The 23,951-nt window shown below is 46.3% G+C and overlaps 1 protein-coding gene across 1 annotated transcript in view; it reads right to left on the bottom strand.

Moving 5' to 3' along the window:
- Positions 1-5,720, bottom strand: part of TAFA5 (TAFA chemokine like family member 5) — a 546,604-nt gene extending 540,884 nt beyond the window's left edge. The window contains exon 1 of the mRNA XM_043967434.1: positions 5,266-5,720. Coding sequence (XP_043823369.1) covers positions 5,266-5,377 — 112 coding nt within the window. The 5' untranslated portion in view covers positions 5,378-5,720. The remainder of the gene's footprint in view (positions 1-5,265) is intronic.
- Positions 5,721-23,951: the final 18,231 nt, after the last annotated feature.

Here is a 23,951-nt window from a genome sequence, read left to right on the forward strand (position 1 = left end):
ACCTAATAAATGTGTGTCGATTTGAGTTTACTGTCCTATGCACTGACAAGCTAGAGGACAACCAGATCAGGGCGACCAGGACTGAACGAAGAAATTCTGAATCACACTGCTTAGCCCAGTAAAACAAAAACTCCATGAAGGCAAGAATTGGGTCACTTTTCTCTTTCTTCTCAGTACCTATCACAAATCCTGGTGCACAGTAAAAAACAGTAAAACAACAACAACAACAAAAAAAGAAACATATGTTGATTAATTGACTATTACCCTCTTGGACCAAAAGCACCATGAGAATCAGAGCCACATCATCTAAATTGGATGTGTCCCCCAGTGCTCCCTACATCCTAGGTGCTTAATACATGTCTGATGGAGCCTTGAAAAACAACTGTCTAAGTCAAGTCATAAGGGAATATAAATGCCCCAGAGACAGCATGTATGCCATTGTTAAATTAACTGCTGCATTTCCTGTATTGTGCCTATGGCTTAAAGTACTATTATTTTCCCTCTCATTTGTTTCTGACAGCAACAGATATTATTATCTCATTTTTGTAGCTCAGCAGAATTGAGTGTGACCTTAGCATAGCTGTAGTAAGTGAGGACATTCAACTGGGACAGGGTCACCATAGAAATCACCCCAAGCAGAACAAGCCCCTGGCCGTGTTACCTTTGTAACTGCTGCCAAATTTGGCTGGAACCCCCATCCTACATGATGCCCTGATCTGTTTATTACCATTATCTCTGGACCTCTCCCTGATATGATTTGAGTGGCAACACTGGATGGTGGCTAAACCGGCAACCTTGGAGTCAGGAAGCCCTGGGAGCAAGCACTCCTCTTAATCCTTGACCCATCAATTAACATATATCAATTGTGTCAGGAAACATTCTAAGATTGTGAGTTACAACTTGGGTACCAATCTACATCTGTGGAAGAGATATCTGCAGTGAGAGTTTTCAGTAATATGAGATCTCATGTCAAGACTCATCCCTTCCCCATATGTGTCTCTTTGTGCGTATGGATGTATTACACACACATATAAACAGATGCACACATTATACATACTATACCTAAGAATTTATGTATATATAATGGAATGTGCAAGATGAAATATTTTGCATTTTATCTATTAGAGATGTTGAATGTCAGCGCTTAAAGAAGCTTAGTCCAAGTCTCTCATTTTATCAAAGAGGACACTGAAGTCTAGAGAAGGGAAATAATTTGCTTAAGGTCACCCAGTAAGGGGGTGGCTGATCTGGGACCAGAATCCAGGTGATCTGCCTCCCAGGACAGATTCCCCCTTTTATAGCCGGCCCTCTCCATTTCCTGCATACCCCAATGCATGCGGATTTTTACTTGATATTCCCATATACATGGACTTATGCATTTCGGTGGCTTAAACACACTTTGAGAGACATTTCCTGGCAAAATGACCATTGCAGGTTCCAATCTCATCTCCGCCTCCCAGCACTGGCTCTGGGACAATGACTCCCCTGAGAGGCCCAAAGTGCACAATACAGTATGAGATGTTACGTGAACTTTTGATGTTGACAGGGTCTCTGAACCTGCTGAAAAGATACATACCCATATTAAAGCAAGCACCAGTTGTTCCCCCTTTGATTTCAACTGTATATGGATCTTGCTCACTTCCCCCCCTCCCCAGTAATGGGGGGAGAGAAGAGACAAGCCTTGGTTTCTATGGCAACACATCTAATTGGTGGAATGCAGGTCTCTGTCCAACCATAGGGTGGAGCCAATCTCCCTAAATATGAATCCAAACATTTGAGAAAGGAAGACTTTCACAGAGGCCAAGCAAGTCCCGGATTTCCAAATTCAAAGCCAGGCACAAACAGAGTCAGTGCTGTCTTGCTGGCAAAAGAGAAGGAGAGAGAGAGAAGGGGGAGGGAGGGAGGGAGGGAGGGAGGAGAGAGAGAGAGAGAGAGAGAGAGAGAGAGAGAGAGAGAGAGAGAGAGAGAGAGAGAGAGAGAGAGAGAGAGAACCTTAAGCTCTCCCCACACAGCCAAGAATTTAATAGGGAGCATAACGGAACTCCTGCATCGTGCTTATCAGTTTTCCCAAGACTAGAATAAAAACGGAGGAGGACTACAGGAAAAAAAAAAAACAGGGTGGGGAATACAATTTCTAACGGTTTAGTAAAATAACATGCCCTCAAGTACATTAAATATCCTGCCTCAGCCCGGATACTTTGGAGACACCAATAAGAAATCTGAGAACCATTCGATCTGCCTTTTTATCAGTGTTGTCCATACGATGACAATCAGACATTCCCCTATGGGAGGAGAGTCCCAAAGGGAGACATAGATGATCAGTGCAGAGTCTGGGGTTTGAGGTGGTTTTCATTTTGCTTAGTACATTGTAATTGTATTCTGTGTGTTTGTGTTTGTGCCCACAAGCGAGTGTGAGAGGGGGGAAGGGGTGGGAGGGAGGAAAAGCAAGAGAGAGAGAGAGAGAGAGAGAGAGAGAGAGAGAGAGAGAGAGAGAGAGAGAGAGAGAGAGAGAAGGAGGGAAAGGGAGGGAGAAGGAAGAGAGGAGAGAGAGATGAGGGTGTCTGTATTTGATAGAATTGTGTCAATTTTATCATGGCAGCATGAAAAAGAAAAAATGTGAAGTAAACTCAAGTTTTGCTTCAGTCAGGGTTTATTCCCTGGGGAGCAGATGTAGTAATGTTCTTTGGCTTAAATTTTCTTTTCTTTTCTTCCCCTTCCCCCCGCCCCCATCATATTCAAGACGTTTTTCAATAGCAGGTCATGTATAAACAAGAGCAGAACCTGTCTCACTGGACTCCTCCTGGGTACTTGTGTCTCCACTGCCCCCAATCCCTCAGCCAAAACCCAGCACCTTTCTTTCTCTCTTGGTAGCAGACTTGATGGCCAAAAGTCTCCCAAGGCATTAGCACTCAGGAGCTCCTAAACTAATGCGGGTGAACATTGGCGATGGCACCTCCAGTCATTAAGTCAGGGAGCCAGGCGCAGAGATGCTGGAGTGAGTTGACACTGCATATTTTAGACGTTGCTGGTGTGCAGTGAGCCCTGGGTAGCAGAAAGGAAATTCAGGGTGTTTGAGTAACAGGAGGCAGGGTGAGATTTGCTTAACAAAACAATTAGGAGATTGTTCTTTTGAACACATCAGGAAGCTGTTGCATTGCTTATAGCAAGGAGCTTTCAAAGCAGGGGCTCACCTTGAGAGCAGCAACTTTCCAGGGGCAGAAATCAGACCGTGTATGTGACACAAAAGAGCGTAAGTAATGGCAGAATAGAAGATGAGGGCTCTCACTTTCCAACACGCTGGAAAGAATTCATTCCTGTCACCTCCAATAATGGTATGACCAAGTCCATGCACACTGCTTGGAGTCTTTCCTGGTTAACCCACTGCAATCTCACAGAGCTATGCTGTTCTTAGCCAGGAAACCTGTGGCTAGCTAGATGTGAATATACCAAAAAGGAACCCGGAGGGAAATAGGTGCAAACTGCTTCCTGTTCAGCCCTCCCCTCTTCCTGACCCAAGCCCAGAAATAATACCCTCTCCCTTGCTTTTGGTCCATTTCAGAGGGCATTGGGCTCCCTGCAGAAGTCAATCATTTATGCCAAGTAGTAGACACCTGAATTGCTCCTCATTTGAACAGCCATTGCCACAGCAGAGGCCTTGGCAGGAAAGCCGAATGGCAAAGGAAACAAGGAGGTCTATATTCCGAACAACGCTAGTGTGGCGAAGGGAGTCAGGCTTCTAGGAGGCTGTCTGAAGACTCCGAACTGGAGCCAAGTGGGGGGGGGCAGTTTCCTTCTCTGCTCACTGCACCCTCATTTCAGAGGCTGCTCAGGCAGGGAAAATGGGAGATGGGGGTGAGGGAGGGCCGGAGCTGGCCTCTTTTGGAAAAGGCAAAAAGAGCTAGACAGAATCCATGTTTCTTCCTCCTCCAACCCAGCCCCCATGGCAATTCCCTGGCCCATGCCGTGGCTCAGCATTGCTGCTCTCCCAGAAGGCTAAGGAAAGGTTCAGCTTTGTGTCCCAGGCAGCAGGACCCTGGCCCTGACCGTGCCCTCCCTCACCCCCCAGGAGAGAGGAGAACTACAGATGAATTCCTAACCTTACTTCTTGGTACTCAAGTTGCCCAGGTGCTTGGAAGCCAGAGGGGGCTTGCGATTTATTTTACTAGAGCCGAGGGTTCCAGCTCCTTTGGAGGGGAGAGGAGATTGGAGAAGTCCAGAAGGAAAGAACCTGAGCAAACACTGTTCCATCTCTGTCTCCCCCAGCTATGCCTGCTGGCTTGCCCTCAGAAACCTTGGCTCTTACTCCAAACCCCAGAAGCTTCAGGCAAGAAGCAAAGTCGCCCAGGCCGAGACAGAGGCGACTTCTCCTCCTCTGCCCACATATCACCCCCCCCCAACTCTCCCAGTAAAACCAAAGCAAAAGAGCCTCCACTTTGGAAACAGGAGCCCCATCTCCCTGCACCAGGCAGGACTTCTTAGGGATACGTCAGTGTGGAGATGGCGTCTCTGAGAGGAGATTAACATCCAGCAATCAAAGCACCGGGCAGTTAGCATAGGAAAAAACTCCCACACCAAGCAAGAAATCTATGGGAAGGTGGACGGGATGGATGGATTTCGAAGTGGCCCAGACGAGGCTAAAACCGTCCTGGGTCCTTCCCAATCAAAGAGATTCCATAGACTGAGAGCGGTCTCACATCCCCCTGGTGATGTAAAGCCATCTGGCACTCCAGAATGACTGTCTGTCCCCTTTGCCCAAAATCCGGAGGAGAAGGGGGAGAGGGGAAGGCAGGTTGGAAGACGGGTCATTAAGAGAACATCCCTAAGTGTGGCTGAGTGGACATCCATGGACAAGCTCCTTCCCCAAGTAGGCTCCGGGGGGCTAGCCCTGAACTCCCCAGGAGGTGAGCTTCCCCGCCCCAATATGTGGCTCACTTTCCCAGGAAGGATGCGCCCCCCCCCCCGCTGCCCTCAGAGCCAGGATTAGCCAGCACAGACTGCTCCCCGTTCAGGAGCGGTCTAACACCAGGATCACTGCCATTTTGGGTCCGGTTTCCCGGTTGGGCAGAGAGGGGAAGGAGAGGAAGGAGCTGTCCTGTGGGGGCATCGGGCTCCCCACTGTGCGGCTCCTGCTATTTGGGGCTAGTAGAGATGCTATTTGGGGATCGGGGTGGGGATGCCAGGGCACATCGCCGTCTTTGCCCAGGGCACCGCACGGCGGGCAAAGGATGGGGGACTGTCAGAGGTGCGGGGGCAGCGGGTACTCACTGCAGTAGGCGATCAGCAGACTCGCCAGGATCATGAAAGCCCAAAAAGTTGAGGACATGCTCGGCAAGGCGTTGGCATCTTTCCGGCGGCTCCTCTTGGGGGATGGCGCCATTGAAGCCGCTTCTCCGGGGCACGAGGGGGTGTGGGGCGCAGCGCGTCTCACCAGCCGGCGCTCCCCGGGGCCGATCCCGATCGCCTGTCTCCACGTGTAATCCCAAAGAGCCACATCTTCACGCCTGGCCTCCCGCGGCAGAGGCGGCACGGGCACTGGCACGGGCGGCGGCGGCGGCGGCGGCAGCAACCCGTCACGTCTGGAGGCGCATCGTCGCCCCCTCCGCGCCCGCCCCACCCCGCCCCCAAACTGCCGAGGCCGCCCGCTGGAAGGATCCCCAAGCGTTCCCTCGGACAAGCGACTCTCCAGCCGCCGGCCCAGGGAGGGGAAAGGGGCCCGCGAGCGGCAGGAGGACGGCCCCCGAGCGGGCTTCCCCGAGCTGCGCGGGGCGCGGGGGTGCACAGACAGCGGGCCCGGGGGTGGCGCCGGGACCGTAGAGACGCGGCCCCCACTTGGCTATCGAGGGGCAGCCGGAGAAGTTGGCAGGCAGGGTGGAGGGCGGCCCCTCGCTGCGGAGGAGCCGGAATGCCGGGGCTGGGGGCCGGAGCCCGGGGGAGCGGGCGGCGAGTCCCTGGCTGTGGCGCGGAGCAGCGGGGAGCAGAGCTGCCGAGGAGCCGAGCCGAGCGCGGCGGCGGCGGCTGCGGGGCCGGGAGCAGCAGCAACACCGGGCCGAGGGGGCGGGGGCGGGCTCGGCGCTCCTCCCTCCTCTCTGGGCCCGCCCCTCGGCGCGGCTCCGCGGGAGGGGGAGGGAAGATGCTCGGACCCGGCTCCCGATGGCCCCCCTCTGCCTTCTTGACCGCCGCCGCCCGAGCCAGGGGCTTTTTTTTTTGGGGGGGGGGGGGTGCGTGTCGGGTCAAACCGGAAGAGACAGATCCTGGGGAGGTCAAAGCGCCAGTCTCCTGCTCGGGTTGGGGCTCGGGAGCCCCCTCCCCGGAGGAGGAGCAGGGATGGAGATGGGGATGGGGACGAGGATGGGGATGGGGATGGGGACGGGGATGCTGGAGGAGGAGGCACGGGGGAGGGAGGAGACCAGGCAGCAGGAGCCGAGCGCCAGCCGAGCCTGTGGATGGCGACAGAGACGGCGGCACGCACCGCATCCAGAGGCCGGACCCAGGAGCTCGAGCCGCCCAGCCCCCTCCCTCCGGGAACGTAACGCCCGGGCGGGGGCGGGGCTCCGGAGTCGGGAGAAGCCCCGAAACGTCTCTCTCCCTCCTTACAAACCCCCCTTCCCCAGCCCCGCGTGCCTAGCAGCTGGAGCTGGCCGGGGTCGGTGCGGGTCCGGAGGCTGGGGCTGCGAGGTGGGGAGGGGAGTCTCCAGAGCTGTTCCTGAAAACAGTTCGGGGGACGGATGGGGAGGGGGCGGTCTGGCCCTGTCTCCCTCAATCACTGTCCTCCTCCTCTCAAACTGATACAAGACCCCCAGTCCATTCTGTCCGCTCCTACGCCCGTAGAAAGATCGTAAAGCCGGGCTTCTCATTCCCATTTAACACAAGAGAAAACTGAGGCTTAGAAAAGAGGTCAAGCTTGCTGAGAAGCACGAAGCTGGCGTTTCAGCGGCAGGGCAGGGATGGAGGCCTTCAGGCTCCAAGCCCATAGTTCTTACCCTTTCTCTACCCCAGCCCCCAAATCAGCCTTGTTCAATGCATGTTCGATATTTTAATCTCCAGGGCATCAGAGTCACCTCATCATCTCGGGCTCCCCCCCTTTTCACACACGCACACAGACACAGATACCCACAGACAGCACACACACTCATACACACTCACACACACACTGTCCTATCTCTAGGAAAGAGGGGGTGACCAAGGTTCGGTGGAAGTTGAATGCAATTCAGCAGTTCAGCTGCAAGGGCATTAATGCTACTGAATGAGAAGGCCAGTGCTGGGCGGTCATAATTAAGAGCCGCTAATGATAACCACTAACATTCACATATGCCAAGCCCTGTGCTAAGCACTTTACAATTATTATCTCCTCTGAGCATCACAACAACCTTTAAACGTCAGCATTGTCATTGTCCCCATTTTGCAGATGAGGAAATGAGGCAGAGGTGAAGTGACTTGCCCAGGACCATAGAGCTAGTATCTCGTTTTGGATTTAAACTCAGGCCTTCCTGATTTCAGGCCTAGTGCCACCATGGATGAGACCCAGGGTCTAGCCTAGAGCCCTTCATGTGGTGACAATAAACATGAGCATGATCAATGAATCTATCAAGCTCTAAGCATTTATTTGTCAGACACCTATTTTGGACCCTGAGGACACAAAGGTGAAAGCAGGTAGAGGACACACTCCAAAGGAGCCCCACCCTAATGGAGAGGGGTAGACGCATAGTGCCGTTTGACTTGGGGCTGGGGTGGGAGTAGCGCTGTTACTGGCCATCAGGTTCCAAAGGTGACATTTGAGCCTGGGACAGAAATTCACAAGCAAAGAGGTGAAGGGAAGAGTAGGAGGTGGTAAAAAGAGGGATGAATATGGAGTAGCAACATGGGCCTGGGTATCTGACTGTCTGGGAATTTTAGACAAACCATTTCCCCATTCAGGGCCTCAGATGGTGACTACCAAAGAAGGGGCTGGACTCAAGGACCTCTGTCAAAGGTCTTAAAGAAAATGGCCCCCAGACACCATACCAATATGGAGATGGGGCATGTGGAGACCCTGATAGAGTGAGGGCAAGCCTCAGGATCAGAAAGAATCTCCAAGGGCATCTTCTCCAACCTCTTACTAGAACAGGAATCTCACTTGGTCTCCCTCCCATCAAGCCATGGGGCCTTTGCATTAGCATTTCCAGCGAGTGACATGGAGCTTGGCACGATGGCAGCTAGGTGGCACCATGGATACAGGGCTAGTCTGGGAATCAGGAACACATGAGTTCAAATTCAGCATCAGACCCTTACGAGTTGTGTGACCCTGGGCTGCTCACTTTTCCTCTGTTTGTCTCAGTTTCCTCATCTATAAAATGGGGATAATATTGGTACCTGTCTCCTAGGACTGTTGTCAGGATCTAATGAAATAACATTTGGATAGGGTTTAGTACAGTGCCTGGCTCATAGCAGGTGTTTAATAAATGACAGTTGTTGCTTCATGGTGCAGCCCGTCCCATCTGGGGACTGCCCGGATGGTTACAAAGTCATTCCCTGATTTTTTGTTCGAGGCCCTTACACTGTGTCCACAATCTATTTCAGAGAAGCCCTGAATTATTGACCTTTGTCTGGATTCCACTTCAGATATTTGCTGTGTAAACCTGGCCAAGTCCCTTGATCTCTGTAAGACTCAATGTCCTCATCTTTTAAAATGGGAATAACAATAGCACCTATTTCACAGAAGTACTGGGAAGAGCAAATGAGATAGGTCATGGGAAATGCTTTGCAAGCCTTAAATCTTTATATAAATGTGAGGTTTGATTATTATTCCATATTTCTTAGAGATCTCCTTTGAATCAGGGGCTGGGATATTAGCTGCTTCTAAATCTAATAGCTCTCTCCCCTTCCTTTCCTTCCCCCCAATCCTCTTAGCTTCCCATGACTCCTGACTTTTGTGAGTACTTTGGAAACCCTATAGTATAAGAGAAATTATTCTTATATCCACATGCCTCCTTTCTCATCTCTGTAAGATCTCAGTGAGAATAGTATATACACTTAAAGATAGATTCCTTGATGAAATAAACAGGCTCTGGTGCCTGATTTGCTAGGGCCTATCACATCTCCACAGCTACAAGATCTGGTGAGTGATGTATCCCCTCCTGCCACATAAAGGGAAATAAAGCTTTGGACTTGGTGGGACAAGATTCAGTCTCTGCTTGGGGAAGATGTCTCCCATGTCCATTTGAAACCCATGGCAAAGTCTATAAAAGATGTTAGTAAGTTATGAGCGCCTTGGCAGCACAGGGCATTTTCTTCTGTTCCTTTGTATTCCTTGCACCCTTGGATGGGGCTTAGCACATTTTTGGCAATAAATCTGCAATTTCATTGGAAGGAAGGAAACTGCGATAACCTCAGGAGGTAGGGACTGTCATTATCCATATTTTACAATGGAGGAAACTGAGGGAGACAGAGGTGAAGTGACTGGCCCAGGGGCACATAAATAATAGGCATCTGAAGCTGGATTTAAACTTCCGTCTTCCTGACTCCAGACCCAGTGCTCTAACCACTGCACTGCCATCTAGCGGCCTCATTGGGATAGAAAACTCCAAGTAGATTGGCACCTACTCCACAGTATGTGGTCTTCAAGAAGGATTTGGAGAGGTTAAAATGCTTACCCTGGGAACCAAGGTAGACAATGTCTGTCACTGACTCTCTGTCTGATGCCCAACTCCAGTTCCACCCTCCTACCCCACCCAATTTTATGTGATCATTTTGTTATATTTGAGGATGAAACTGCCAATAACAACAAGAGGTTTGGCCTCTGCCCCATTAAAATTGCATTTCTTTGGGATATTAGAGGATTGGTTTTTGCCTTCTCATCATCCTTGTCAGAATGCAAGTAGTACTGGCAGAAATAACATTCTTAAAATCAGTTAACTTCTTAAACATATTTATTTTCAGTCAAGATAGAGACAATACTTATTCATTCCCAAAGTTGTAAGGATAAAATGAAATATTTGAAATGTGCTTGACACATAGTAGGTATTGAATAAATACCTGTTTCCTCCTTTCTCTTCCCTTTCCTTCCCTTCCCTTCTTTTCCTCTTCCTGTGAATGTAAGTCATAGGAACATAGTTTCAGAACTTGAACTGGAAAGGAGTCTAAAGGTTATTAATACATACCCCTCAATTTATGGGGACAGAGCAAGGGGTGCAGAATAGAGAAAAACACTTGCCTAAGGTGATTGTTGTTTATGATTCTTTTTCAAAGAGGCCTAAAGAGGTGTTAGTCCTCCCTGAATATCCCATATACCCATTGCTAAAGTCAAACAGGTAGTAAACAGCAAGAATATGATCTGTGGTTGACCTTGTGCTGTTTATCATTTTATTAATAATTTGAGTAAGTGCATTGATGCTATTGTTATCAAACTTGTAGGTGATACAAAGTTGGTAGGAGTAAATAGCACCATGGATGTCAGAATCAGGATTTAAAAGTTCTTGACAGGCAAGAATTTGGGGTTGAATTTAAGGGGAGAAAATTCAGTAGGAATAAATGTAAAGACTTGCACTTGGGTATAAAATATTGCCTTCTCCAGATGGGCAGGAAAAAGCAGGAATACAGCGTAGCTGTTCTGAAAAAAAGATCTGATAGTCTGGTGTATTGCAAACTCAATAAGAGTCACCAGAATGACAGTGCTACTCCCCCCAACAAATTTTAACCTCTCCCCAATTTAAATAAAAGAATATAAAATCTAATGTGACCTTGGGCTACATTTAGAAGACCAGAGCTTCCAGGAATGTAGAAGTGATCAGCCTCTGCCCTGGTCACATATTTTTGGCAATATGGTGCTCAGTTCTGGATACCATGATTTTAAGAAAAATGTTATTTTTTCTTAAGGGCAACCATGATGGAGAAGGGTTTTGAGTCCTTTCAAGGTTGCCTGGAAGAAATGAATATGTGTAGCCTATAGACAAGGAGACTCAAGAGGGAGATGAAAGATGTCTTGGAGCATTTGATGGGATGTTCCTCTAGAGAAGGATTAGACTTTCTCTGTTTGCATCCAGTGGAATGATCCATGATTACAAAGAAGCCAGTTTCGGGGACAACTAGGTGATGCAGTGGATAGAGCACTGGCCCTGGATTCAGGAGGACCTGAGTTCAAATCTGACCTCAGACACTTGACACTTACTAACTGTGTGACCCTGGACAAGTCACTTAACCCTCATTGCCCTGCCCCCCCAAAAAAAAAACAAAACAAAGAAGCCAATTTCAATTCCATTTTTAGGACACACTTCTTAGTAACGACAGCTGTCTCCAGATGAAATGGCCTGTCCTAGGAGACAGTAGTTGTCTTCTCTTAGAGGTCTTCAAGTAGATGTTGCTAGACTCTTTGGTGACAGTGTGAGCATGGAGATTCTTTTCACATCCAAGTTGGATGTGAATGGGCACTGAGGATCCTTCTAAACTTCAAATGCTACAAGTCTCTGAATATTTTTTAGACTCTAAGTCCCTGACCCTCCATACCATACCACCAAAGGAAGCCACTGAATCTCCCCAAACCTCAGTTTCCTCATATGTAAAAGGATGTTAATACACTGCCTCCTCAGGATTGTTGGCAGAGGGCTTTGCAGAGACAGTGCATCCCAGTGTTTCTGAGTACAGAGAACTCTGATTCTCTAGTCGGAGGAACTGGGTCCGGATTCCACCTTTGATGTTTATTACTCTCGTGTACTTGCAGGAGTCATTTATCTTCTCTCAATCCCAATTTCCTCATGTGAAAATGAGAAGATTCTATTAGATGATCCTCCAACATCCCTCCCAGTTTCACATGTGTGATATGATGCTATGAACCGTAAATTGCCATTAATGTTTTTTAGTTATCATTAAAGGAGGTTGGGAAGGGATAAATGGGTTTTGGTGGAAATTCCTGGAAGAGGCTGAGAAGAAGATGATAGGAGGAGAGAAAAGAAACATTTTTGCTGCCTCACAATTGTGCCTTTCATGAAGTGTCTCATCACAAGAGCAGGGCTAGGAACAGAATACTGTGATGTGCCACTGTCAAAGAGGCTTCAGGGAGGGGGAGGGTCATTTCATGGGAGCAGATTTAGCCCTCCATTAGGAAAGTAACTTCCTATTTTAAGTACCATCAATGTCTAAACTCATTCGACTTTGTTGTCATTTCTTCCATTGTCTCATTGGAGAAATTGTCATAATTGGTGACTGCCTCTCCTGGATGACCATTGGGGGAAAGTCCAGTGACAATGCTATATTTCACTGTCTATTGTCTGGGCATCTTTTCCCAGAATTGCTTTAATGCTAAGCTCCTATCGGTTTTCTCTACTCTCTCCAGTCTTTAAATTATGAGCAATGATTGAACAATTCTGCCATTGTACCTGGATGGAATGTGCCCTACTACTTCCACTGGTTCAACTCACTTGCAACTTTACAGACCAATGCTCCACTGTCCACCAGTCCCTTATCTATGTTGTCTCCCCACTAGAATATTCCCAGAGCTCAAGGACTGTCTTTGCTTTTGTATTTGTATTGTGAGTGCTTAGCACAGTGACTGGCACATAGTAACTGCTTAATTGATGCCATTCCATTCATTTGAAATCTATGAATCCTTAATTCAGGGATCTAAAGCAAAGACTCTGTCACCCATTCTATCGGAGGCTGACAAGAACATTATGACATAGAATGCAAAACATCAGTTCAAAAAAGGACCTTAGAACAGGGAACATCAGAACTGTTGTCAGCTGAAAGCAGGCCATTGTCTAGGAAGTCTTCCTGACTTTTACTCAGTTAGATCCCACCAGGCATTTGAGGGCAAAGAGAACAAAAGCATTAACCCATCATCCCTTCCAAACCCTAGCCTGCCCATATCTCACTGCGTCTTCCCTTCCCTCCAACCTTCCTCTTTTCTCTTCTAAGACAGATGCCAAGAGGGAGCACAGAACACCTGCTGCCTTGTGACCTTTAAACCACTCTCCCCCATCACAAATATCAGAGGCCTAGATCCTTCCAGCCTGCATCTAGATAGACATGGCCACTTATAAAACTTTCCTGAACAGAATCACTGGCTACAATACTTCTAGTAGGATGTTGGACCTCAAAGTTTTGCCATCTCCCCTAAAGTGTCACCCTCCAGAACACCCTCTCTCACAAGCATTACTCTCTACCCTGCTTCTAAGTTCTCTGGACCACCAGGCCTTGTCACATGCCCTGCCGCAGCGCACTGGGGACCACCAAGCTCTGAAGCTGAGCCCTCCTATATTTGCTCCTTTTTTTCATCAGAATATAAGCTCTTTGAGGTCAGAGACCATCTCATTTTCTATATCCTACCAACCCAGTGGTAGGCACATAACACTTGGCAAATGTTTTTTTTAATCCTACAAAGTCAGAGTTGGATGAGACTGTAGAACATAGAAAGTTCGATTTTTCAAGGGATTTTAGACCATAGATCACCATTTGATCAGAGATGAGAGGGGCCTTAAAATCTGGGATATCAAACATGGATAGGATCATTAAACATTGTGAAGATAAGTCCAGAGCTGAGGTGGACCTTAGAGATGATCTAGCCTCCCCTTCCTTGGCAGATGAGGCCCACAGAGGAAAAGGGACACAGTAGGATAGAGGCTCTTCGATTTGGCAAAGAACCGGACTACTCAGCTTAGGCGTTGTGCCCTCCCATTTCCACCCCACCAAGTGTGATCCCTTTGAGTTCTCCAGGGAGCCCATGAGCTTATTTTGTCTTGTATACCTTCAACTATGAATGGTTATAATATTAGTGTGTCTAGGCCCTCCCCCTCTCCCCCGCCAGCATGAATAATTTACTTCTGCTTAATTAAAACAAGCAGACCTCTCCCGGCTTGGGGGCTCATCAGAAGCAGCATCTTTCCTCCCCATTAATAGTGCTGGAAAATGATTTTCTGTGACATCCTGGAGGTGAGAGACTGAAGAAGCAATTGGGGCAGTAGCAACCTCCATCCAGCTGGCCCTTCGCCTGCCCTCCTTTCTGCCCCCAATCAGAATCCCAGCAACTTAGACTTCCATCTCAGTGTCAAGTTTGCAAAGTGTTTTTCATACAACAACATGGGTAGGGTGGGGGAAACTGTGGAGAGAATATTGGAGCTAATCATGAAGATCTGATTTCAGTTGCTACTGGACAAAGAATTAGGACCTGTTGAGTATATCTCTCTCGACCTCTTTACTCGTCTCCAAAATGAAGAGTTGTACCATATTATTTCCAAGCTCTCTCTTAGGTCATGCATCTTCAAATCTATAATCCACGATTCCTATCTAAACATGAGAGTTCACCTCTCTGAGCCTCAGTTTCCTCACCTGCCAGATGGGAATAGTCATACTGGTAGTGCCTACTATTTTGTTTGTTTTGGTTGTATCCAATTCTTTATGCTCCCATGTGGAGTTTTCTTGGCAATGGTACTAGAGTGGTTCGCTATTACCTTCTCTAGCTCACTTTGTAGATGAGAAACTGAGGCAAAAAGTCTTAAGTGACTTTGCCAGGCTCACACAGCTAGGAAATGTCTGAGGCTGGATTTGAACTTATGAAGATCATCCTTTTTGATTCCAAGCCCACTGCCCTACCCATTTGTCTACCCGGCTTTCCTCTATCTATTACAGAGAATTCAATACTATCCAAAGAAATAGCTGGTCTAAAGCCCCACAGTTATATGGTAGAGCTGGGAGGAGAACAATACCCTCCTAGGTCTAAACCCGGTGCTCTTGTATCACCTACCATGCAGTCTTTCTCATGGCCACCTGCTGCTCATGTATGTCTGAAATTCCACCATCCAAACTCTTGGCCTTTAGCATAAGGGGTTTTTTTTTGTTGTTGTTGTTTTTGTTTTTTGTTTTTTGGAGGGGCAATGGGGGTTAAGTAACTTGCCCAGGGTCACACAGCTAGTAAGTGTCAAGTTTCTGAGCCCGGATTTGAACTCAGGTACTCCTGAATCCAGGGCCAGTACTTTATCCACTGCACCACCTAGCAGCCCCCTAGCATAAGGTTTTTATCCAAATTAAAACACATCCTTTTTACACTGCTCCCAACCTCCCCCCTCCCCCTTGGAGCTGATGACTCCAAGATTCTTCCTGAAACAAAGGTCTATCTTTGAAACAACACAATTCTTTCAGTTATGTCTTATGATTTATAAAGTCATTGGCTCCCAGTGACAACCCTCCTTGGGAGACGTTTGTTATTCTTTGTTGACACGATCTCTGTTCTTCTTCAGCGCATGCAACAGATGTCAGCAAAGAAGCTATGGTGGCTTTCCTTTGGGTCTTTATGCTTATACAAAGCAAAGTGACCAAGTAGCTCATGAAATGATGTTTCTTGTTGCCTTTGGACACACAATGAAGGCAAGTCAGGCAGCTCCTTTATTTGCCTCTTCAGGAAGAACCTGTGAACCATTCTTTCACTTAGCTTTCTTTATGTCTTCAGGATTCATTTACAGCACGAATGTCAATATTGATGCAGCTCGATTCCTCTGTAGTCTGTCAACCAATTCGCTGTTGGACTAAGATTTCGCATTTGGAGCACCAACCCTTAAATGAATGTTTATAGATGGTTTAAAATGTGCAATTCTTAGAATCATTTCAGCTACTTTGTCTACTTTACCATGGAAGCAAAGGGGGCAGCACAGGACTGAAGGCCCCTTGGTATTTTTGTTGTATCAGTGATCATAGACAAAGAACTCATAATAGTGCATAATCAGGGAGACCTGAGTTCCAATCCAGATTCTCACTGATCCTAATTGTGTAACTCTGGCTAAGTCACTTAACATCTGTGGTCCTAAGTTTCGCCGTGTATAGAATAGGGATCATAATAGCACTTAGTTCCCAGGTTTATGGTGACAATAAAATGAGATAATATTTGTTAAGTGTTTAGCACAGTGCTTGGAACCGAGTAGGTGCTTAATAAAAGTTCTCTGGGACAAACTTGCTGCTGCTGAGCCTTTCTCTCCTTAGTTGTGGTGATCCTTGAAGAGCAGACATGATATAGCCCCTGGGACTGTCCCCAAGACATTCTAATTTAGGAAAAAGTGTCCCCAGTGTCTTAGCATCCAAAGCCTTTCAGAATGCAGGGTCACCTTCCAACCACCAGGAGGCATCAGAGGTGGACTTTTGTGGACCTCCTGGGTAATGTCTATATTGATGAAGCCATCCATCACCATAGTCTTTTTTTTTTTTTTAAGGTGGGGCCATGGGAAAGAGATGGGTGTTGATGTATTGCACCATTAACACATGTTGGTCTTTCATTTCACTCAAACTGGCAGATCTCTTCATTCTGTTGACTCCTCCCTCCTTTGGGAAGTTAATTTTTCGAGGCAAGAATAAAATGTTGCAATTGCCCTTAATAAATTTCATTTTATTACTTTCAAACCATTGTTCTATCCTTTTGATATATTTTATGGATTGTGACCATCATGCAGCATGTTAGTGACTTCTCCCAGCTTTATGAAACAGGCAGATTTGATAAGCATCCCATTGGTGCCTTCAAGTCAAGGATTAAGACGTTAAATAATGATAATTAGCACTTCTCTAGTGCCTTGATGTTTGCACAATGCTTTAAATATGTTGTCTTATTTGAGTCTCTCAACGACCCTGCAAGGTAAGTTACTCATTTTACAGATGAGGAAACTGAGGCAGGGATTAATAAAATGACTTACCCAGGTCAACATAGCTAGTAAATATCTAAAGCAGGACTTGCACTTAGGTCTTTCTTGACTCCAGACACCTTTGTGGGGAAAAATTGTTTATTGAATGATGGTGAATAGGATTGGCCCAAGCATAGTTCTCTCAGAAATTTAACTCAACTTTTCCTTCCTAGACAACATCATGCAGTGATGACTCTCTAAGTGTTAGCCATTTGGCTGCTTCTGGAACTGCCTAACTTGTTGTCAACCAACATCCCTCATTGTTTCACACAAGAACAGCATGAGAGACTCTATTTTATACTTTGCTGAAACCCAGATTCATTTTATCTTACAGTATAGTAATCCTGCCAAAAAAAAAAAAAAGGAAGAAGAAATTAGGTTAGATCTGAAATGACCTCCTTTTGACTAACCCATACTGATCTTTTCAATCACTGTTTCCCTTTCTAATTATTTTCAATTCATCCTCATAATATAGTATAATAGATCTTGCCAGAAATCTGAGTGTACATCACCAGCCTATAACACGAAGACTTCCTTGTCTTTCCTAAAAAAAAAAAAAAATCAGGCTATTTTCCCTTCTCTGGGCTAGGCCCTATTTTCTGAGATCTTCCCAAGACTGCCTGACAGCAGAGGCTGGGCAATCACATCCAGCAGTTCTTTCATTAACCTGGAATGGAGTCCATCTGGGTCTGGCGACCTGAACTCGTTGAAGGCAGTTAAGTGCCCTCTTGCCCATCTTCCTTCATAATGGGCTCCAATTCCATGCTAACACCTCTGGTTCTATCTTTCCCAGTCAGAGAACATTCGCCTTCATGGAGAAAAGGGGAATGAAAATGAGACTCGAATTCTATCTGCACTCATCATTATCAGTCCTTGACTGCTTTGCACTTAATACCATCCTTCCTCGTGTGTCTCCAGTCCTCACTACCTCATAATCCCTGTAAGAAAGGGACTGATGGCTATGCCTCTTTATATTGCTAGCACCTAGGACCTTGGGTAGAGGAGCTACCTAATAAACATTTGCCAAATTGAATGTGACAGGCCTCACAGGTCAAAAGTAGAATAAGCAGGAGGAAGTTGGAGGTGAGCAACATTTTCCTCCACATAAGAATGAACATGTCGATCATTAAAGTGGTTCCCTAATGGAAAGAGCTCCTTCTGTACATAGTGAACTTCCCATCATTATGGATGTTTAAGCATAGGCTAAGATACCTTTTGTCAGATGTGTGAAAGAAGAGATTATTGCTCAGGTGCAGGTTGGCTCAGATCATTCCTGGGCTCCTTTCCAGACCACAGTTTCTGTGGCATTTCTTCTATATGAGTGGGAAGGGCAAGGATAAAATTCTTAATCTGAATCTTACCATGGCATGTTAGCTGGTATCCTTTGGGGCTTCAGCTGCTAAGACAGTAGATAACAAGAGGTAACTCTTGCTCTGTCCCCTTCTCTGTCTTACTTTTATTTCTCCAACCAACAAGGATGCCTGCATCTGAAATCTTTCCATTCTAGTGGGTGTTGTGCTCCAGGCCCCAAGTGCTATGGGATTTATTGTCAGGAAAATGGTTTAGATCACTTAATGCCAAAGCTCAGGGGGAGCTTAGGATAAGGAATGTCAGAGTTGAGAAGGACCTTAGAACAAAAAAAGTCAGACCTGAGAGGGATGTCTTAGCTAGAAGGGGCCTCAGAACAGATAATATCAGAACTGGGAAGGCTTTAGAAGAGGGAAGAGGTCTTACAATAGGAAATGTCAGAGCTGGGAGAGACCTTTGAAGAGAAACTGTCTAAAAGGGGGGGATTTGAAACATAGAATATAGGATACTTCAACTCAAAATCACCTTAGCAATTGAGGAGGTCTCCACTTTCCAGCCCTAAGAAGGGAAACAAGTATTAATTAAGTGACAAAAAGTGGTATAGAACTGAGATCTCCCCATTTCCATTGTATAAAAGGTTATAGCCCATTTGGCTCCAGGACCTCCAGGACAATTAGGGGCCCAGAACCAGGTCCCACCTTGCATACTTCTCCCTAGCTACTGTGGGTTCCAGTACCCATCCCTTATACCATATTACCTCATTCAGGCCTCACTATTCCATGGGCCTGGCATTGTTGAGAGTTTGTGGGAGACTTGGGCTGTCTCCTATTGGGTTATACACACATAGCAGATTAAAAAGCACAGCAGAGCCACAACACCATGAAGACATGGTGAATTCATAGCCTGCAGACTGGAAGACAATCTCTATACAATCTGCTTTGGTTCTCGGACTTTGGGGCTGAAAGATTTATCAGCTGCATTTTTCTGGGAGCTGTCTTGTGAATTATTGTGCAATTAAGATGCTAATGGCTGTTTATAGAACCTTCTCCATCCAACTGCTTTGTGAATAACAAGAAATGTCCCTTTTCTTAAGGGCTGAGAATAGCATCGAAGGCAGAATCCTTCATTAAATCAATGTGTTTAGATTGTAGGGTTTTTTTTTTCTTCACTAAAAAGGAATTCCCTGACGCTCATTATTTTCTGCTATTGTGTGAATGCATCCTCATGCATTTTTCTCCTCCCAACCCCAATTTCCTTTGTGAAGACAGAAACACCTTAATTCCTTCTCAGTGCCCTAGAGGATTCTCTTGGAAAACCACTACTTAATCAACTCCTTTATTAAAAAGAAAGACGTGGGGCCCTCATTCAGAAAAAACCTCCCTTGGATTTGTAAGGGAATGGAAACATTTGAGGAGGTGACACCACCAATTGCTCCAGAGGGCCAACTTCTGGTATTTCCCTAGGTCTCCATTATTGGTCAAAAGTCATGGAAATTAGAGGGTGGGGCTAGAACATAGAGCACAGGCTGTAGACTAGCAAGAGCTGAAAACACCTTTCATTCTACAAGTGGGGAAACTGAGGCTCTTAGTGGTAAAGTGATTTCCCCCAAAGTCACAACAAGTTATTGAAAGACAATGATCTGTATTTTAGAGGGTGGCCAAGAAAATGAGGAGTCCAGTAGAAAGGCCCCATGAAAATTGGCCAAAGAAGATATTATAATTATGATAAAGAAAAACACTTATTGGAAGGATTATTAGGAGAAAGAAGGATAGGAGTCTCCCTCCATGGCTCTGATGGGCAGCAAAATGGGAAGAAGTCACAAATGGACTAATTTAGGCTTGAGGTAAGGAAAAAGAATCCCAAAGTGTAATGGGCTGACTCGGGTAGAGCTCAGTCCTCATGGCAAGTATTTAAGCAGAGGTTGAAGGCATTTTTCAGGAAATATTGAAGATATGGGTGGGGAAAACAACAGCCAACAACAACAAGAACATTCACTTTCCAAAAGGAAAGTACCCAGGCTTCCTCATTCACAATGTCCTTTTCTTACCATTATACCATGTAAAGTGAAAACTAATCTTTTCTTTATATTAGGAAAAAACAAATGTATTGCTAAGAGAGGACCTTCCCTATACTTATTTTTTTTTCAGTCTTCCTCTTGCCTATCACTTTCTGTCCTCTTTCCCTGCCACATTCCCCCAAGCTGATGCCTATTTCAAGAATCTTAGCTTTTATTTTCTCAGCCTCAAGTTCCATAGCTTGTGTCTCCTCGTGTTTGCCTCCATCTCTTTCAAATACAGTCATACCACTGACCCATGGCTCCCTTAAATGAATCTATAACAAAGGCTGAGACCTCTATCTAGGTACAGTGCTTGTAAGCCTACGTGTGCCTACCAAACAAGCTTTTATTAAATGCTTCATCCTCACTAAGTACTGCCATCTGTACAAAGGAGATAGGCTTCCTGAACACGGCCTCCCATCAGGCACGATCAGTGTGAGAAATGGGTCATTGTCTCCTCTCAGTGTGGGTATCACAGTCAGTCATGCTCCCCTGACCTGCTTGAAGAACAAAGGTCTCAGATCCCCTCCTCCTCCCCCTCAGGCTAAAGTCACATGGTTCAAAGAGCCCTGTTCTCAACAAGGTCCACCTGAGTTGTATCCATATAAGGAAAATAAGGTCCATTCCTAGTCATGCCTATATAAGGAAGAAGGATGGGAATACTGCGTTCCGATTAGCTAGTTTTTGCATGTAGATTGTAACCCTTGAGTAATCGGACCAATGATGAAAAAGGGGAGAGCCCATTTACGCTAGGGTCTAGGGTATAAAACAGGGCCTGCGAGCCCCTTTTCTTTGCACCCATTTAGCTGCACACTAGGGTGCCTCTTTGAGAGAATGAAATAAAAGAGCTTTTGCCACTTCGCTGCTGAGTTCCTGAGAATTATTGAGAAGAGGATGAATTTTTCCCTCACAGTCAGCAAAGTCCAAGACTCAGTGGAGGATAGCTCATACTCTGCAGAAATGTCATCACCCTGGAGCTTCTTTCTCTGTCCATTATCAAGGCAAGGTTACTCTGTTTTCTTCACTTTTGTGCTCCTCCATAACTGATGTCTTTCCTCCCCTTCATGGCTAACTTTGGTATTAACTCTAATCTAATCCCCCTCCCCCCAAAAATATCACTGGCCTGAGTTTATCTCTAACTGTTGGAAGCTTTCTTGTCCTTGAAGGTCAAGAGGATTGCTTGGCTCTTCCATAAAGCCATCACTGATGGTCCCAGGTAACATGCTTTATCCTCACATCAAGGTGTAATGGAGGGGCAGCTAGGTGGCACAGTGGATAGATCACCAGCCCTGGAGTCAGGAGTACCTGGGTTCAAATCCGGCCTCAGACACTTAACACGTACTAGCTGTGTGACCCTGGGCAAGTTACTTAACCACAATTGCCTCACTAAAAAAAAAAAAAAGTGTAATGGAGCTCTCGGTCTGGGTCCCTCCTTGGACACCATGACCTTCTACTTCCCATCCTGTTTTACTCTGTGTGAGTTGCATCCCTAACCTTATGAGACTGTCAGCACCAGGGAGGGAAGGCCTGCCTCTTTTGCACCTGCACATCTCCTAAATCTAGCCAGTCTCTGGCATAAATCAAGTGTTTAAGTAAGGTCATCTCCCTGTTAAACTATAGGCTGCCCAAGGCCTGAGCCCTTGTCTTATTCATCCACAGCCTCCAACACAGGGCAATTCAGGGAGTGGGTTCAGTAATAATGTATTAAACCAAAACCTTCTGATGTCAGACTAAGTCTCATCTCATGGCTCTGAGGGATGTGGGTCTGTCTTCTCCAGAGCTAGGAAAAGAGAAAATACTCCCTGGGCAACTACTGGAGGAAGTTCAAAAGCTAAAATCTCCAGAGGGCCAACTTCTGTGTATGAGTGTGTTTGAGTGTATATGTGTGTGTGTGTGTCTGTGTCCAAGTATAATTAAGAAATGCCCAGTGTTTATATTTATGGGCAGCTAGGTGGCACAGCAGATAGAGGGTAGGGCCTGGAGTCAAGAAAAACTCATTTTCCAGAGTTCAAATCTAGCCTCAGAATCTTACTAGTGTGTGACCCTGGGCAAGTCATTTAACTCTGCTTGCTTCAGTTTCCTCAGCTATAAAATGAGTTGGAGAAGGAAATGTCAAACCACTCCAAGTATCTCTGCTAAAAAAAAAAAAACACCCAGATGGGGTGACAGAGAGTTGGACATGACAGAAATGACTGAACAACCACAAAAAGGAAACAAGAATAAAGGAAATTAGAGTCCCATTGCCATGCGCCCTTGTCACACCACAAGTAAGTACTGGGCCTAGTCATGAGAATCATGCATTAGGAAAGATATTGTTAGATTGGAGAACATGCAGAGGTGAGCAGACAGGATCTGAAGGGAGTGAATGCTTTGGCATGGAGAACAGAAAACAGTCAAAGAAGCTGCAGCTGGAGAGGAGGCTCCCTGGAGCATGGGTTGGGATTCCCCATGGAATCCCAACGATTTGCATTCTGTCTCATTCCTCTCCACCATGATTTCTGGACTCTCTCTGCCATGCTGCAGAAAACTCTTCATCTGGAAACTCATCTCAGCCTTGGGTTCTTCTCAGGCTGCTGGCACGAGGTCTCTTCCTTCTCTTACTCCGCTCCCCTTTTCAGCTCCCTTTGGTGTGTTGTCTTCCTCCTTCTGAATGTAAGTAGCTTGAGAGCAGGGACTGTCTTTCTGCTTGGATCTGTATTTCTAGCACTTCACACAGTACCTGGCTCATGGGAAGTACTTAATACATCCTTGGTGATTTGACAGAGCAGAGATGTAGTTTTCTAACTTGGGTCTTTCTGATGCCACGTCTATCTCTGTATGCCCTGGGCCAGAAAGCTGCCAAACCAGGACCTTGGCATTGCTGAAGCAGACGATCATTTCTCAAAGACGCTTCAGGGGAATACACGCTTCAGGTAAGAAAGGACTTAGCTTCCCTCTGAGGACCCGAATCAGAGATGTGTAGATTCTGTGATGTCCAAAAGACTATTACCTCTATTAAGCTGGTACAGATGGCCATCTGGTGCTCAGATAGTAAAGTGGATTTGGAATCAGGGGAAATGAGTTTGAATCCTACTTCTGCTACTGATTTATCTGTTTGATTTAGGGTAAGCTGCTTCATTCACCATTTTGGGTCTTTGTTTCCTCATTTGTACAGTGAAGGCATTAGACCCAGAAATGATCCTTTCAGCTATACCTCAACATGAACATAAAATGATACTAATTGTTGTCCCTGGGTACAGAAATTATACTAATATTCACTGAACAAGAAAATGACCCAGAACCAGAACATCTCAGAACCTGCCCACCTGATTACTCATCATGGCTCTGAGTTCAGCTGCTTTTTGGCAACCCCCCAACAATCCATTACTAGCACCTTGTAACAATGGCAGAGACGTCTTTGCTCTAGGAACAATCTGGAGGAAACTTCGGGGGCTCAGTGACAGATCATCGGTGGCTAGCCAAGCACACTGAGCCAGAAGATATTTAATCCTGAACACTAATAGAATACAGTGCTCATTATTCACAAGCTGGCACAGAATCCGGCCCGGGGTCCTTATTGAGAGCATGTTTACGCCATGTAGCAAGATGAACAGCACCTATTTCTGACCTGAATGCTCAGAGAAGGTTGGGGCAGGTAATGTTCAACATCTCACTAATTTGATTTAGAAAGATGGTTATGCCATGGCCAATGGGATTAGTCCTTGGGCTTGGATGGGAATGAATAAAAGGGTCTTCCTTCAACTGTAAAAAAAGATGTTCCCCTCTCTCCACTGGGACACACCTGGACTAGATTATTTAGTAATGGCTCCTTATTGCCTCCTTCCTCCCACATCAGAATCAAGGTCTCCCATGGCCACAGAGGCCTCCACAATCTGCTCCCACCCTCTCTAGCCTCATTTCCTTTGCATTTACTCACACATGCCACCAAAAGCTCCATTTTTCAGGTCTTAAACATATGT

Source organism: Dromiciops gliroides, chromosome 5 (assembly GCF_019393635.1).
Source record: "Dromiciops gliroides isolate mDroGli1 chromosome 5, mDroGli1.pri, whole genome shotgun sequence".
NCBI classification, from domain to species: Eukaryota; Metazoa; Chordata; class Mammalia; order Microbiotheria; family Microbiotheriidae; genus Dromiciops; species Dromiciops gliroides.